This window comes from Orcinus orca, chromosome 6 (genome assembly GCF_937001465.1).
Source record: "Orcinus orca chromosome 6, mOrcOrc1.1, whole genome shotgun sequence".
NCBI classification, from domain to species: Eukaryota; Metazoa; Chordata; class Mammalia; order Artiodactyla; family Delphinidae; genus Orcinus; species Orcinus orca.
In genome coordinates this window covers 64,730,651-64,745,943 of record NC_064564.1, presented here as the reverse complement: position 1 = coordinate 64,745,943, position 15,293 = coordinate 64,730,651, and the positions used below count along the sequence as shown (strand labels likewise).

General features: G+C 34.7%; 1 protein-coding gene across 5 annotated transcripts in view; it reads right to left on the bottom strand.

Annotated features, from left to right (window-relative positions):
* Nucleotides 1-15,293, bottom strand: part of KIAA2026 (KIAA2026 ortholog) — a 103,975-nt gene that overhangs the window by 44,384 nt on the left and 44,298 nt on the right. For all 5 annotated transcript variants that reach the window (XM_004279115.3, XM_033404412.2, XM_033404413.2 and 2 more), the window contains one exon: nucleotides 4,842-6,259. In XM_004279115.3, coding sequence (XP_004279163.1) covers nucleotides 4,842-6,259 — 1,418 coding nt within the window. The remainder of the gene's footprint in view (nucleotides 1-4,841; nucleotides 6,260-15,293) is intronic.

Here is a 15,293-nt window from a genome sequence, read left to right as displayed (position 1 = left end):
CGTTAATAAACCTCTCTGTGCCTCAGTTTTTAAAAATCTATAAAATCTATATAATGGGGGGAATAGTAGCATGTACTTATGAGTTTTTATGAGGATTAAATGAGACAATATATATAAAGGCTTAGAACAGTGCCTGGCATGCAGTAATCATCATACGAGTATTAGGTTTTTGGAGGGGTGGGGGAAGTAGAAGGCATTAAAATAAAAGGACATGGAGTATAGTCGATTCTTTCAGTCTTGTACCTTGGCATCTTGAGTTGGTCCTCTAAGAATTTTTCCCATAAAGACAAACATAGTTAGGTTCTATAGTAATATTAACACAGAATTACACAACTGTTTCACAGATAAGGGCCTGGATATAATCAAATATTGTAGATTACATTACTTTCTCAGTCATTCCCTATAAAGCAGCTCATTACTTTCACACATTTGATATATTTTATTTCAAGCTCATTTCCCTGCACTGTATTCCTGATTCAATTATCTAAAATAGCACCACATACCCAGAAAGATATCACCTCAAAATGGCATATTTCCATCATTCAAACACCTTTTAAACCCTCAACTTTTCAACTTTTTCCTTAAGTTTTTCTCTAATTATGCTTATTTTTTCACTGACACTTGGCTTAATTACGCCTCCATGGCTGTGCTCACATTATTAACCATTTTTCATCTACCCAATCCCCATTATTCTTCAAAGTCCTTCATCTTCTATTAAATCTTACTATAGCACACATGGATTTAGCCTCTTTGACCTTTGTATGGTCTTTACCATATACTTAACAATTATTAAATGAGGCTATTTACTATTTTTGAACCTTAGTTTCTTCACCTATAAGAAACTAACACCACTTGTCTTATTTATTTTAATTGGTTTAGAGGAGCTCACACAAAATGATTTGGTTGAAAATAACAACCATGTAAGGAGGGAAAACCCCTCCAAACCAAACTGGTTGAAATAAATAACTTAAAATACCACAAGCTTTTTTGTAATAATTAATGTATCTTGAATCATTTTTGTTTTTTTCAGGTTTTATAAAAAGTCCTCTCATTTTAAGATTTCTCACTCATTTCACTCAACTCTACCTGCTCTACACAATCTATAATAGTGCATTACCAAAAACAACCAAAATGTCCAGTAAGGAGGTTGGTTAAATGGACTACACAATACACATAACAGAATCCTACACAGCCATTTAAAATGATGCTATAGAGATCTATTTATTGCACAAAGATGTTCATGGTATACTGTCATGTGGGAAAAAAGCAGATTGTAAAATGGTATGTATAGTATAATCCTATTAAAAAATATAAATGCATTAAAAGAATGTGAAAGATACATATTAAGGGATAAATCTTAGTTATACCTGGGAGAACCGCATTATGTGTGTTCATTTATTCATTCAATAGATTCTTACACAATGAGTTAGTCACTGTGCTAAGTGCTAGGGATGCAAAACCAGAAATAATCCTTCTGTCCTCAAGAATGTTATAGAACAGAGGGAGACAATCATCAAAACAACCTAGAAATTCAACTATTAAGAATAAATTTTATAAATATTATGAAGGAGAAGTATCTAGTGCTATAAGTATGCATATTTGGGAAAATGCCAATGTTTTCCTATTCTACAATGCTTCCAAGAGTAAGGAGCAGGCTTAAATAAATGAAAATAAATTCAAAATTTACAAAGCAGGAAGAAGAGTCCAATTCTGAAAAACAGATTAAAATGCTTATAGATTGCAAAAGTGCCTCACAGCACACTAAAATTATCAAATCATTTTCAACCAATTTATCTTTGTGCCTTCTACTAAAAATCATCTGCCATCACAATAAGCTTTACTAAATCTGGAGATTCCACCAAAATTTAGGGCCTGTGTAATCAACATAAATTGGACCAGGTTAACTACGTAAATCTCGATTAACTACATTTAGTCCACCCTAAGTAAAGGTTCATAAATCAGCCATGGGTGACACAGCTTTATCCCAAAGCACATTCTACAGAATACTATTCCTTGAAAAAAGCTCTGTATTCAAGTAAACTTGAAAAATACTGGGTTAAACAAAACTAAACAGTTTTCTTCAAGATTTTCTGAAGTCCTTAATATACTGGCCCAGAATCACTTATGTACAATTCTACAGTCCAAAAGGTTCTGAAAACTGAAGTTTTAAAAATAATTTATATGATAGCAAAACGTGATATATACTGTTATGAGGTTCTTTGTAGTCTTCATCTCATTTAGTTTGTCTATTTCATATTTTTCTGTAGAAATTATACATTTGATTACACGGGCTGCCCTAAGCTCCACTGGGGATGTTATTTAATAAACATTATATATATGATAATACCCTTCTAAAATCTGAAGATTTCTGAATTCCAAAACACATCTGGTACAAGAGTTTTGTAAGATGCACTGTGGACCTGTACTAATGCACAATGTGAATCTGTAAGAGGAATATTTCCCAAACCTGTGACCATGAAGCTCACTTTTAAAAGGAGTAAGAAAGGAAACACTGGATTAGGGTATGCCCCTAACTATAAAAGGCCACAATGTCATATACCTAATAAAAAAACCTCAGGGCAAAGCCTCAGATAGACAAGTGTACAGAAAGACGTAAAACAGATGTTTTGTTGTTGTTATATCATTTTACGTAGTACTGTTATGCCAGTAAGAAGTTTAGTGAAGAAAGAATTGGCCTATGCTTACTCAGTACTAACAAGGGAGAAGGAAACTGTATCAGCCAGATCCTAGTATTTGTGCCACTGAAAACTGACTTTCCAAAATTTGCCCTGAAGATAAAATGAGAAAGTGTATAGGCGAGTGCCATTATTTTCTTCTACTTCATTCCTATAAGCCTTCTCTTCCCAACAAACAGCCTCAGAGAGCATGAACCGTACTCACTGAATTTGCTTCTGAGTTTTATTCACCCACTTGTCTAGAACTAGACATGCAACTCCCACAAATTTTTTCTCTGATCTACAAACACTCTGAACTTCCATTTTAAAAATGAAGCAACACTTTATTTGCTTACAATACAAACTCCTTTTAATTCAATCCTTAGGAGTTAATATTTTTATTCTGCTACTGGTATAATCTGTATAGGAGCTACATCAATATCTATTTTATTTTATAAATCATCATAAGCCATAATTACTTTTCAACACATGAATAGTAGGTCATAAATGAACACTTAAAAGCTTTTAGGTGATAATGGTATTAATAAAACAATACTACATGCTTTGGAATTGAAAACAGTTTTTAAATTTTAAAATATTATTTAATATATTAGAGGCTAACATTTCAAAGAGAACTTGCCAAATCAGTAAAACTAAATTTATATAGCCTAATGGATTGCTTATAAAATTTAAAGGATTTATTGTTGAGAGTCACTTTAAAAAAACTGTAGCTTTTTATCATCTGGGTCAATGTGGACCACTTTGCAATTTTTAGTTCAACAAATTAAGTTTTTTTTTTTTTTTTTTTTTGCAGTATGTGGGCCGCTCACTGTTGTGGCCTCTCCTGTTGCGGAGCACAGGCTCCGGACGCGCAGGCTCAGCGGTCATGGCTCATGGGCCTAGTCGATCTGCGGCATGTGGGGTCTTCCCAGATCGGCACACGGACCCGTGTCCCCTGCATCAGCAGGTGGACTCTCAACCACTGCGCCACCAGGGAAGCCCAAGCCTGTTCTTGATGGTAAAATCTGTACTACTTCTTTATCAATTATATATTACATATGCATTTTAAAATACATTTAACTGTATTTAATGATTTAAATAACTAAAGTATAAAAGCAACGATATCAGCTAAACAAAGTTCACTCCCTCATCTGCCAGCTCATCAAATTACTGTCTAATCTTCATTACCTTTGTTACTGAGGGAAGGAATAAAAAACTGAAATCCATAAATAATGACAATAAATCACAACTCATTTTAGTAAACTATTCAAGTTTTTCCCAATCCAACAACTTTTTATTAGTGTTAATAAATGAAGTTGATCATGTGCTTTTATCTCATCTATGCTCTTAGTAACTGAGACATAAATTGATTAAATGGCAAACAACAGGAAAAGCAAAAGCACCTGAGTAATTATAAAAAGAGAGCAAACAACCACTGAAGACTTTATTCATCGGATTTTTTGTTGTTATTGTTCAAACAGGCTTGTGGCAAATATAGTGAGTACTTAAATCTGGTGTAAGACAAACTTACAAATCCTGTAAAAAAAAAAAAGCTTCATATCTTATTAGTTGATGTAATTTTTCCCTTATAGTTCACATTTTTTTCTGGATATGAAAATATATACTAAAATAATTTTTCAGGAAGTTGAAAAATATATAATGTGGGAAAAAACTAAGACCCAGAAAAATAATCTAACTTGCCTTGGTTTAAGAAGCTAGTTGCTATACACTTTAGCTCTGGGAATGATACCTCTTGATATCAGTGCTTCTTCCATTGCACTGTACTGCCCTTAGCCTGGGGAAAAAAACACTTCTTAAAAATGATGGGAAGCATCACTTATGGAGAAATTGGTCCAGAGAATGTAAAAACATAATGCCCAAAGATTCTCAACTGAGAATTAAATTCAAATGTATTACATCAGTATTTTGTTGTTGTTAGTATTATATATAAAACCTCTTCTGCTCTGGGTTTTAATTATGGGGACTAATATAAAACTTGACCTTTAAACATACATACATACATACATACATACACACACACACACACACACACACACACACACACGTTATTTCATTTTGTCAGTCAGAGCCTTCCACGATGCCTAATTGAAAGCACTACTTGATATATGCTAAAATGTAATTCTCACCCATTTTGTGTTAGCTTACCAGATTTGTGCTTCTTGTGTTTTGCTTTCTTTTTGATGATCAATAACTTATTCTGGATCTCAGGTTTGTAAGACTTGAATGCAAGGGAATGAAGACCTTCGCGCTTTCTTTGTAAGTTTTCATTCAAAACATCTTTCAATTTCTTTTTTTTCTTTTTCTTCTTTTTTGCCCTCATTTTAGTTACTTTGAGTTTCTTGTGGCTCTGCAGTGACTGTTCTAATAGAATATCCCTTACAACTTTGTGACAGTTAATTTCTGGATGATCACTGTGACTTCCATTTACATGTATTTGGCAAGATTTCAGAGCATTTTCTTTTAATGGACTGGGTTCAGGCTTTACTCTGGAAGCTTCACCATATTTTTCCTGATTTTCTATAAACCTTATTTCACCTGGACTGAGAGGCTCTCCAAAGCCAGTAACTTCCCCTGGGCTCCCTGGTTTCTCTAAATTTTCTTTACAGCAATCAGTTATTTTCATTTCACAGGGCCTACGAATTCTAATTTCACAGTTGGATTTCACTTCCATTTCAACAGAAATGTCATGATTATCCAAGTTCATTTTAGCAGGGCAGCAAGTTGGATCAAAACTAATTTCCTGCTCTTTCCTGAAGGCAGAGGGCAGGCCTTCTCTACTACACCTATGTTCTCCATTACTTGCACTAACATAGTCACACTTCAATTTCTCCAGTTTAATCCGAGGTACTCTTTGTATTTTAATGGGTGGAACTGGAAATTCTGGGGCTTGAAAAGGTCTCTGTTTATAAATCCGTACATCTGCACCACAGAACTGTGGGAAATGTACATAAGCATTCTCCAAATAATCGTAACCAAGGATAACTTCCCTGCATTCATGAATAGGCTGTCCAAGTACAGCATCTTGAACTTCCTTCTGTGTTTCATACACAAAGTCACAAAGACCCTTAAGTAACCACACTTTTTGGTAGAAAGGTAGTTCATGAAAAAGTTTTTCTTCCAATGGATTAACTTCTCCAAGAACTTTAAAAAACTGAGGACACAACCCAAGTTTTTCAGCACAGTTATTGGGATTTTCAGTCTGCCCTACAGCCGTGTACCACTGCTGTACTTTCTGTCTCAGTGCTGCTTCCCAGGTTCTATAAGGCAAAGTAGGTCTTCGATGTAAGGTAGGTCTGCGATGGGGAGGACTTAATAGAGAAGTCATTATTTTAGATAGAAAAGCGTTACACTGAGGCATCAGAAGACAGCGTTCCAATTCGTAAAAGACTATTTCTGGCAAATTTAGAATTTGCTGGGCTAAACAAAGGAAATGCCCGATTGCTGGAATTTCCCACATGGTCTCCATACAAGTTGGAGCTGCTTGAGCTAGAAGTTTTCTTTCCCATTCTTCTACTTCCTTTTGACTAGCTTCTTCTGCTTCTTTTCTTTCCTGCTCCCGAAGCCTAAAGAAAATTTAACAAATTATATTATTATTACTTAAAGTAGAGAATACCATAAAATACTAAATTTTAAGTATGTCATATTTATCTTCAGTCAACAAGGCAATTGGCTGTTCTAGTTTTCACTATCAGTACAAAGTGTCCCATTAGATGTACTATTGTGATTTTTTTTTCAGATGAAGAAATACACATATAACTTGATCCTGAGTTTTACTGATGGAGGATTATCACTAACATTGCTACTCAAGGCAAAACTGTTCAACTCACAATGTGTATCAACTTCAAAATAAATGAAAAACATTTTTAAAATGTTTACTACACAAAAGCACAGTTTAGTGCTTTCTAGAAGTAATATGATGTCATGTAAGAGCTGTAAACATGTTTACATCCTTTGACCTGATAATTCCATTCCTAAAAAGTTATTCTAAGAAGATAATTCAATAGAAGCAAAAAGTTACGTGTTTGTCAGTGTTAACTGGAGTTCTGTATAAGGAAAATAAAAATATAAAGAAGTTGTATTACATAACTGGGAAATAAGCTGGATATATTATATAGCCTTAAAATTAAAATTATGAATACTATGCATAACACAAAAAACATCAGAACACAATATAGTACTTAACAAACAATAGCAATAATGAAAATATGCAAATACTGAACAAGGAGATGACAGTATTCCAAAAATACGTGAATCCTATGTTGATGAGATTATAAGTGCTTTCTTCCCCTTAAAAAGTTCTTTACGGGCACTGCTTTAAATTTTCTTAATTAAAAAAATTAAATTAGATAAAAAGAAGTCTCCGTCATCTTGCATTAGGCAAAGTGTTTTTATATATGGCACCAAAAGCACAGCAACAAAAGAAAAAATAAAGTGGTCACCATCAAAACTAAAAACGTTTGTGCTTTTAAAGGACATCATCAAGTGAAAAGACAACCATGGAATGGGAGAACATTTTTGCAAATCACGTATCTAATGAGAGATCTGTATCTAGAAAATAAAAGAACACTTATAACTCAATAATAAAAGGATAAAATAACCGAACTAAAAATGGACAAAGTAAATATTTCTCCAAAGAAGACGTACAAATGAATAATAAGCCGATGAAAAGATGCTCAACATCATTATCCGTTAGAGAAATGTAAATCAAAACCACAGTACGATACCAATACATGAATTGGTATCTCTCTTAAGATAATGATCTTGAGATGATTATTGTAAGAGAGATACTAACAGCTATTGGTAAAACTATGGAGAAACTGGAAACTTCATACACTATAAAGGATATAGCTACTTTCAAAGGCAGTCTAGCAGGTCCTCAGAAGGTTAAACATATGACCCAGCAAACCTACTCCTAGGTATATGTCCAAGAGAAATGAAAATATATGTCCACACAAAAACTTGTATATTAATGTTCATAGTAGCATTACTCATAATAGTCAAAGAGTAAAACTACCAAATGTATTTGGTATTTGTATATCCATCAACTGCTGAATGGATAAATAGAAATCATAAAGATCAGATCAGAAATAAATGAAAAAGAAATTAAGGAAATGATAGCAAAGATCAATAAAACTAAAAGCTGGTTCTTTGAGAAGATAAACAAAATTGATAAACCAATTTATCAATTAGTTTTGGGAGAAACCAAAAGGGAAAAGACTCAAATCAATAAAATTAGAAATGAAAAAGGAGAAGTAACAACTGACACTGCAGAAATACAAAGGATCATGAGAGATTATTACAAGCAACCATATGCCAATAAAATGGACAACCTGGAAAAAATGGACAAATTCTTAGAAATGCACAACCTTCAGAGACAGAACCAGGAAGAAATAGAAAATATGAACAGACCAATCACAAGCACTGAAATTGAAACTGTGATTAAAAATCTTCCAACAAACAAAAGCCCAGGACCAGATGGCTTCACAGGTGAATTCTATCAAACATTTCGAGAAGAGCTAACACCTATCCTTCTCAAACTCTTCCAAAATACAGCAGAGAGGGGAACACTCCCAAACTCATTCTACGAGGCCACCATCACCCTGATACCAAAACCAGACAAAGATGTCACAAAGGAAGAAAACTATAGGCCAATATCACTGATGAACAGATGCAAAAATCCTCAACAAAATATTAGCAAACAGAATCCAACAGCACATTAAAAGGATCATACACCATGATCAAGTGGGGTTTATCCCAGGAATGCAAAGATTCTTCAATATATGCAAATCAATCAATGTGATACACCATATTAACAAATTGAAGAAGAAAAACCATATGATCATCTCAATAGATGCAGAGAAAGCTTTCAACAAAATTCAACACCCATTTATGATAAAAACCCTCCAGAAAGTAGGCACAGAAGGAACTTTCCTCAACATAATAAAGGCCATATATGACAAACCCACAGCCAACATCGTCCTCAATGGTAAAAAACTGAAACCATTTCTACTAAGATCAGGAACAAGACAAGGTTGCCCACTCTCACCACTCTTATTCAACATAGTTTTGGAAGTTTTAGCCACAGCTAAAGAAGAAAAAGAAATAAAAGGAATCCAAATCGGAAAAGAAGAAGTAAAGCTGTCACTGCTTGCAGATGACATGATACTATACATAGAGAATCCTAAAGATGCTACCAGAAAACTACTAGAGCTAATCAATGAATTTGGTAAAGTAGCAGGATACAAAATTAATGCACAGAAATCTCTGGCATTCCTATACACTAATGATGAAAAATCTGAAAGTGTAATTAAGAAAACACTCCCATTTACCAGTGCAACAAAAAGAATAAAATACCTAGGAATAAACCTACCTAAGGAGACAAAAGACCTGTATGCAGAAAATTATAAGACACTGATGAAAGAAATTAAAGACCATACAAACAGATGGAGAGATATACCATGTTCTTGGATTGGAAGAATCAACATTGTGAAAATGACTATACTACCCAAAGCAATCTACAGATTCAATGCAATCCCTATCAAACTACCAATGGCATTTTTCACAGAACTAGAACAAAAAATTGCACAATTTGTATGGAAACACAAAAGACCCCAAATAGCCAAAGCAATCTTGAGAAAGAAAAATGGGCCTGGAGGAATCAGGCTCCCTGACTTCAGGCTATACTACAAAGCTACAGTAATCAAGACAGTATGGTACAGGCACAAAAACAGAAATATAGATCAAAGGAACAGGATAGAAAGCCCAGAGAGAAACCCATGCATATATGGTCACCTCATCTTTGATAAAGGAGGCAAGAATATACAATGGAGAAAAGACAGCCTCTTCAATAAGTGGTGCTGGGGAAACTGGACAGCTACATGTAAAAGAATAAAATTAGAACACTCCCTAACACCATACACAAAAATGAACTCAAAATGGATTAAAGACCTAAATGTAAGGCCAGACACTATCAAAGTCTTAGAGGAAAACATAGGCAGAACACTCTATGACATAAATCACAGCAAGATCCTTTCTGACCCACCTCCTAGAGAAATGGAAATAAAAACAAGAAACAAATGGGACCTAATGAAACTTAAAAGCTTTTGCACAGCAAAGGAAACCATAAACAAGACCAAAAGACAACCCTCAGAATGGGAGAAAATATTTGCCAATGAAGCAACTGACAAAGTATTAATCTCCCAAACTTACAAGCAGCTCATGCAGCTCAATATCAAAAAAACAAACAACCCAATCTAATAATGGGCAGAAAACCTAAATAGACATTTCTCCAAAGAAGATATACAGATTGCCAACAAACACATGAAAGCATGCTCAACATCATTAATCATTAGAGTAATGCAAATCAAAACTACAATGAGGTATCATCTCACACCAGTCAGAATGGCCATCATCAAAAATTCTACAAACAATAAATGCTGGAGAGGGTGTGGAGAAAAGGGAACCCTCTTGCACTGTTGGTGGGAATGGAAATTGATACAGCCACTATGGAGAACAATATGGAGGTTCCTTAAGAAACTAAAAATAGAACTACCATATGACTCAGCAATCCCACTACTGGGCATATACCCTAAGAAAACCAGAATTCAAAAAGAGTCATGTATCACAATGTTCATTGCAGCTCTATTTACAATAGCCAGGACATGGAAGCAACCTAAGTGTCCATCCACAGATGAATGGATAAGAAGATGTGGCACATATATACAATGGAATATTACTCAGCCATAAAAAAAAAAGCAATTGAGTTATCTGTAGTGAGGTGGTTGGACCTAGAGTCTGTCATACAGAGTGAAGTAAGTCAGAAAGAGAAAAACAACTACTGCATGCTAACACATACATATGGAATCTGAAAAAAAAAAAAAGGTCATGAAGAACCTAAGGGCAAGACGGGAATAAAGACACAGACTTACTAGAGAATGCACTTGAGGATACGGGGAGTGGGAAGGGTAAGCTGGGACGAAGTGAGAGAGTGGCATGGACATATATACACTACCAAATGTAAAATAGATAGCTAGTGGGAAGCAGCCGCATAAGCACAGGGAGATCAGCTCGGTGCTCTGTGACCACCTGGAGGGGTGGGATAGGGAGGGAGATGCAAGAGGGAAGAGATATGGGGACATATGGATATGTATAAATGATTCACTTTGTTATACAGCAGAAACTAACACACCATTGTAAAGCAATTATACTCCAATAAAGATGTTTAAAGAAAAAAAAGCATTTGACAAACTACCAAAAAAAAAAAAAAAAGAAAGTGGTATATCTGTACAATGGAATATTATTTGGCAATTAAAAAAAATGAAGTGCTTATACATGTTACAACATGGATGAACCTTGAAACATGATACTAAGTAAAAAAAGTCACCCATAAGACCACATATTATATAATACCATTTACATAAAATGTCCAGAAATGAATAGAGATGGAAAGTAGATTAGAGGTTTCCAAGGACTGGGGAGGTGGGGGAAATGGGAAGTGACTTCACAGTCTTTTTTTTTTTTTTTTTTAAGGCTGCGCTGGATCTTAGTTTTGGCATATGAACTCTTAGTTGCAGCACGTGGAATCTAGTTCCCTGACCAGGGATCAAACCCAGGCCCTCTGCTTTGAGAGCATGGAGTCTTAATCACTGGACCACCAGGCAAGTCCCATTAGTCTTTATTTTTGGTGTGATGAAACGTTCTAAAATTGACTGCAGTGATGGTTGCACAACTCTGTGAATGTACTAAAAACAGCTGGATTTTATATTTAAATAGGTAAACTCTATGGTATGTGAATTATATTTCAATAAAGCTGTATTTAAAGAAATAAAAGCATATAAGGTTTGGGGAGAGAAATTAAAATGCACCAACAAGGGGAAGAAAATATAATAACTTCTTTCTCTTGAATTTTCAAGAGTGAGAGCTCTTACTCTAGAAAAGATGTATAAAAACATAAAGATGTGACTAATTCATGGACTCTGAATGAAAGTCGAGGCACAGTGTCTGACACTGGCTATTTTTCTGTACTATCATATTGTAATCTGTTAAAACAAATACATAGTAAGAATACTATTTTAGCAATATCAGGACTTTCATTTTATAGAAGAAACTTACTTTTATATTTCTGGCTAAGAGGTCACACTATAACTACCTTATTATTACAGATACAACAAATTAATCAAGTAGTTCTGGTTCATTAAAAAAGCTAATGAAGAAACTATCATTTGTGATTTGGCATTTATGTATATTAATTACATTTAAATATCTAAACAGTACTAGAGATTTTTGGTAAAATTCATTTTTTTTTCAAAAGTGCTTATAGTTTTGGGGAGTTTTAGCTTTTTACTGAATGGGGGTGGTTGTGGGATGATAGAATCTGGCTTCCCCAGCACAAAGCTGGGACTCCAAAAGCCCACAAAATTAGTAGAAGGGTGTACTAGCAACAACAGTCCCTTCTCCTGGCCCCAACTAAGGGACTGAAAGGAAAACTGTCTTCACAATAGGAGTGTTGGATGGAGAAAAAATAAAATCTCTTTAAAGAATTTGTAACTGTAAGCTGACTCATGTGGATTTACTGACCACATTCACATTTCCTGGGTGCTCAAAAAGTTTAACATGGTCTCATGTCAAAATTGTTGTCAGGTACTTGAACAGAAAAAAATCAATTCTCTGAGGCAATGAACCTTATAACTAGATCTTAAGGAACTCCCACACTGATTCAGTAACAAGAAATGAGTTCACAGTCAAAAAAACCCCAAAATATAAAAGGAAATAAGTTACTGTTGAGGGATAGGAAAAAAAGTACGACCCCCCCAAAATCTATAGACATAGGTAATTTAGGAGGTGCAAAATACGTCTAGTGAAAAGAAACTGAAAACAAGGGCAAAGAAAAAGATTATTTTAAAATGCAAAGCAGTTTTGAAAAAGAACTAAAGAAAACTTCTAAATATGAAAAATACAGAAATTAAAAGAAAAAAAGATTTACAGTTATCTCAACAGAAATAATGGAAGCCAGCAGACAATGGAATATCTTTAATGTACTTAAAAAAAAAAAACTATCGGGACTTCCCTGGTGGTGCAGTGGTTAGGAATCTGCCTGCCAATGCAGGGGACGTGGGTTCGAGTCCTGTTCCGGGAAGATCACACATGTCGCGGATCAACTAAGCCTGTGCACCACAACTACTGAGCCCGCATGCCACAACTACTAAAGCCCGCGTGCCTAGAGCCCGTTCTCCACAACAAAGACAAGCTACTGTAGTGAGAAGCCCACACACCACAACGAAGAGTAGCCTCCTCTTGCCACAACTAGAGAAAGCCCATCTGCAGAAATGAATACTCAATGCAGCCAAATATTAATTAATTAATATTAAAAATACTATCAATGTAAATATCCATTCGCAGCAAAAATATCTTTCAAAAATGAAGACAAACATAAAGATATTTTCAAACAAAAACTCCATATTTGTGATGAACAGAACCTCATCCAAAGGAAATGCTAAAGGATTTACTTCAAATGGAATAAAGGTCAATGATCCTTAACTGATGATCAGAGATGGGAAAAGAGCAAAAAAGTGGTAATATATAGCTGTATCTATATAGACAGGGCATAAAATAATGATAAAAATGTTTTGTGGAGTTTAAAAAGAAGACAAGATAGAATTAAAATACATTACAACAATAACAAATAAGCTGGGTGAGAAATGATTACAGTTAAAAGTGTTCCAAGGTCCTTGTATTAATCAGGAAAATGGTAAAAATATTGATTAGGCTTTAATAAGTTAATTATGCATATGAAAGTTTCTAGGGTAGGTACTAAAATAACAGACTTTAAACATGCAAATGAGTAGAGATGGAAATATGGAAGGAAAATATATAATAATTAAAAGTGGTGGGGTGTATGTAACTAAAGCAGTACTTTGAGGGACATTTATAGTTAAGAATGTATATTTAGAAAAGAAGGAAAGTTGAAAATCAAACATACGTGTTCATTAAAAGAAAAAAAACTAGAAAAGAACAGCAAATCAAAGCCCCAAAGCTGAAAGAAGGAAATAAAGAGCAGAAATCAATGAAATATAAAACAAATATACAATAGAAAAATCATTAAATTCGAAAGTTGGTTCTTTGGAAACATTATTAAAATTTATAAACCCTTGGCAATACTGATGAAGAAAACAAACATACACATACACAAAACCAATACCAGAAATGAAAATGGGCACATCCTGTAGATTCTACAGATACAGATGATATAAAGATATTATAAGAAACTTTATGCCAAGAGACAATTTAAATGAAACAGGTAAGTTTTTTGAAAAACACAAACTAACAAAAGTGACACAAGAAGAACAAAGATCTGAATAATCCTGTTATCTATTAAAGAAACTACACACTTCAAAATCTTTCCCACATATGGGACTTCCCTGGTGGTCCAGTGGTTAAGACTCTGAGCTTCCACTGCAGGGGGCACGGGTTTGATCCCTGGGCAGAGAACTAAGATTCCGCATGCCATGCAGTGTGGCAACCCCCCGCCCAAAAAAACCCCCAAAATAACTAAAAGAAGAAAAACTTCCCTACATAGAAAAATCGGGGTCCTAAAGCCTTCACAAGAATTCATCTCGAAAATTTCAGTTAATGAAACAAAGTATAAAACAGGCATGTTAAAGAAGTAAAAGAGGGAGGACAGCTTAAAGTCTAACAAACACCCAGTTGGAGCTCCAGAAATAAGAATACAGAAGAGGGGTAGGGGAGTGGTGATGATGGCAATATTTGAAGAGATAATGGCTGAGAATTTCCTAGAAATGATAAAGGACACAAATCCCCAATTCAAAAAGCCCAAGAAAGTAAATTAAGAGAACCACACTTGGGCATATCATAATAAAATAATAAAACATCAAAGACAAAAAAAAATCTTACAAGCAGTCAGGGGGGAAAATGACAGCTTACATATACAACAATCACAAAAAGATTGAGAGATTTCTCAATAGCAACAAAATAAACCAGAAACAACTATCATTCATGGATGAGGATAAATTAAAGTCATTTTCATTTAGACAAAAAGCAGAACTCATTCTAAGTAAAGTAAAAACTTCTAAAGTGTCTTCTGCTTCCACCTGAAGTAACAAGGAATCACATTTACTCTCCTACCTGAACCAACCATAAAAATCCTGACAAAATAGATAAAACAATGGTCTGTAAGAATCTAAACATCAAGCAAAGGACAGTGATCTCAGAGAGACGGGAAACAGAGAAGATGAGCCCAACAACTGTTGCAGTTACTGCTTTGAGAGAATTTTCAGGCCATGATGCAGGAGGGGGAACCCAGGTAGAGCCTAGCAGACTCCCTGAGTTGAGAAGAAGTCAAGAATCCAGAGACACCAAGGCAGCTAAAGTCTATAGGACATAATACTAAAGAAGAGAGAGCTGCATAAAGTGAGAACAGCAAAGATGTACAGAGTCCCCCTCAAATATTCAGAGCACTGACTAGTGTATGCATGTAAGGAAACAACCCAAAACTAGGTGGGGGAAAACATCCAAAAGATTAGAAAATATAATGTCTATTCCCACAAGCCACACTGGAAAAACTCATAATTCATGGGATGT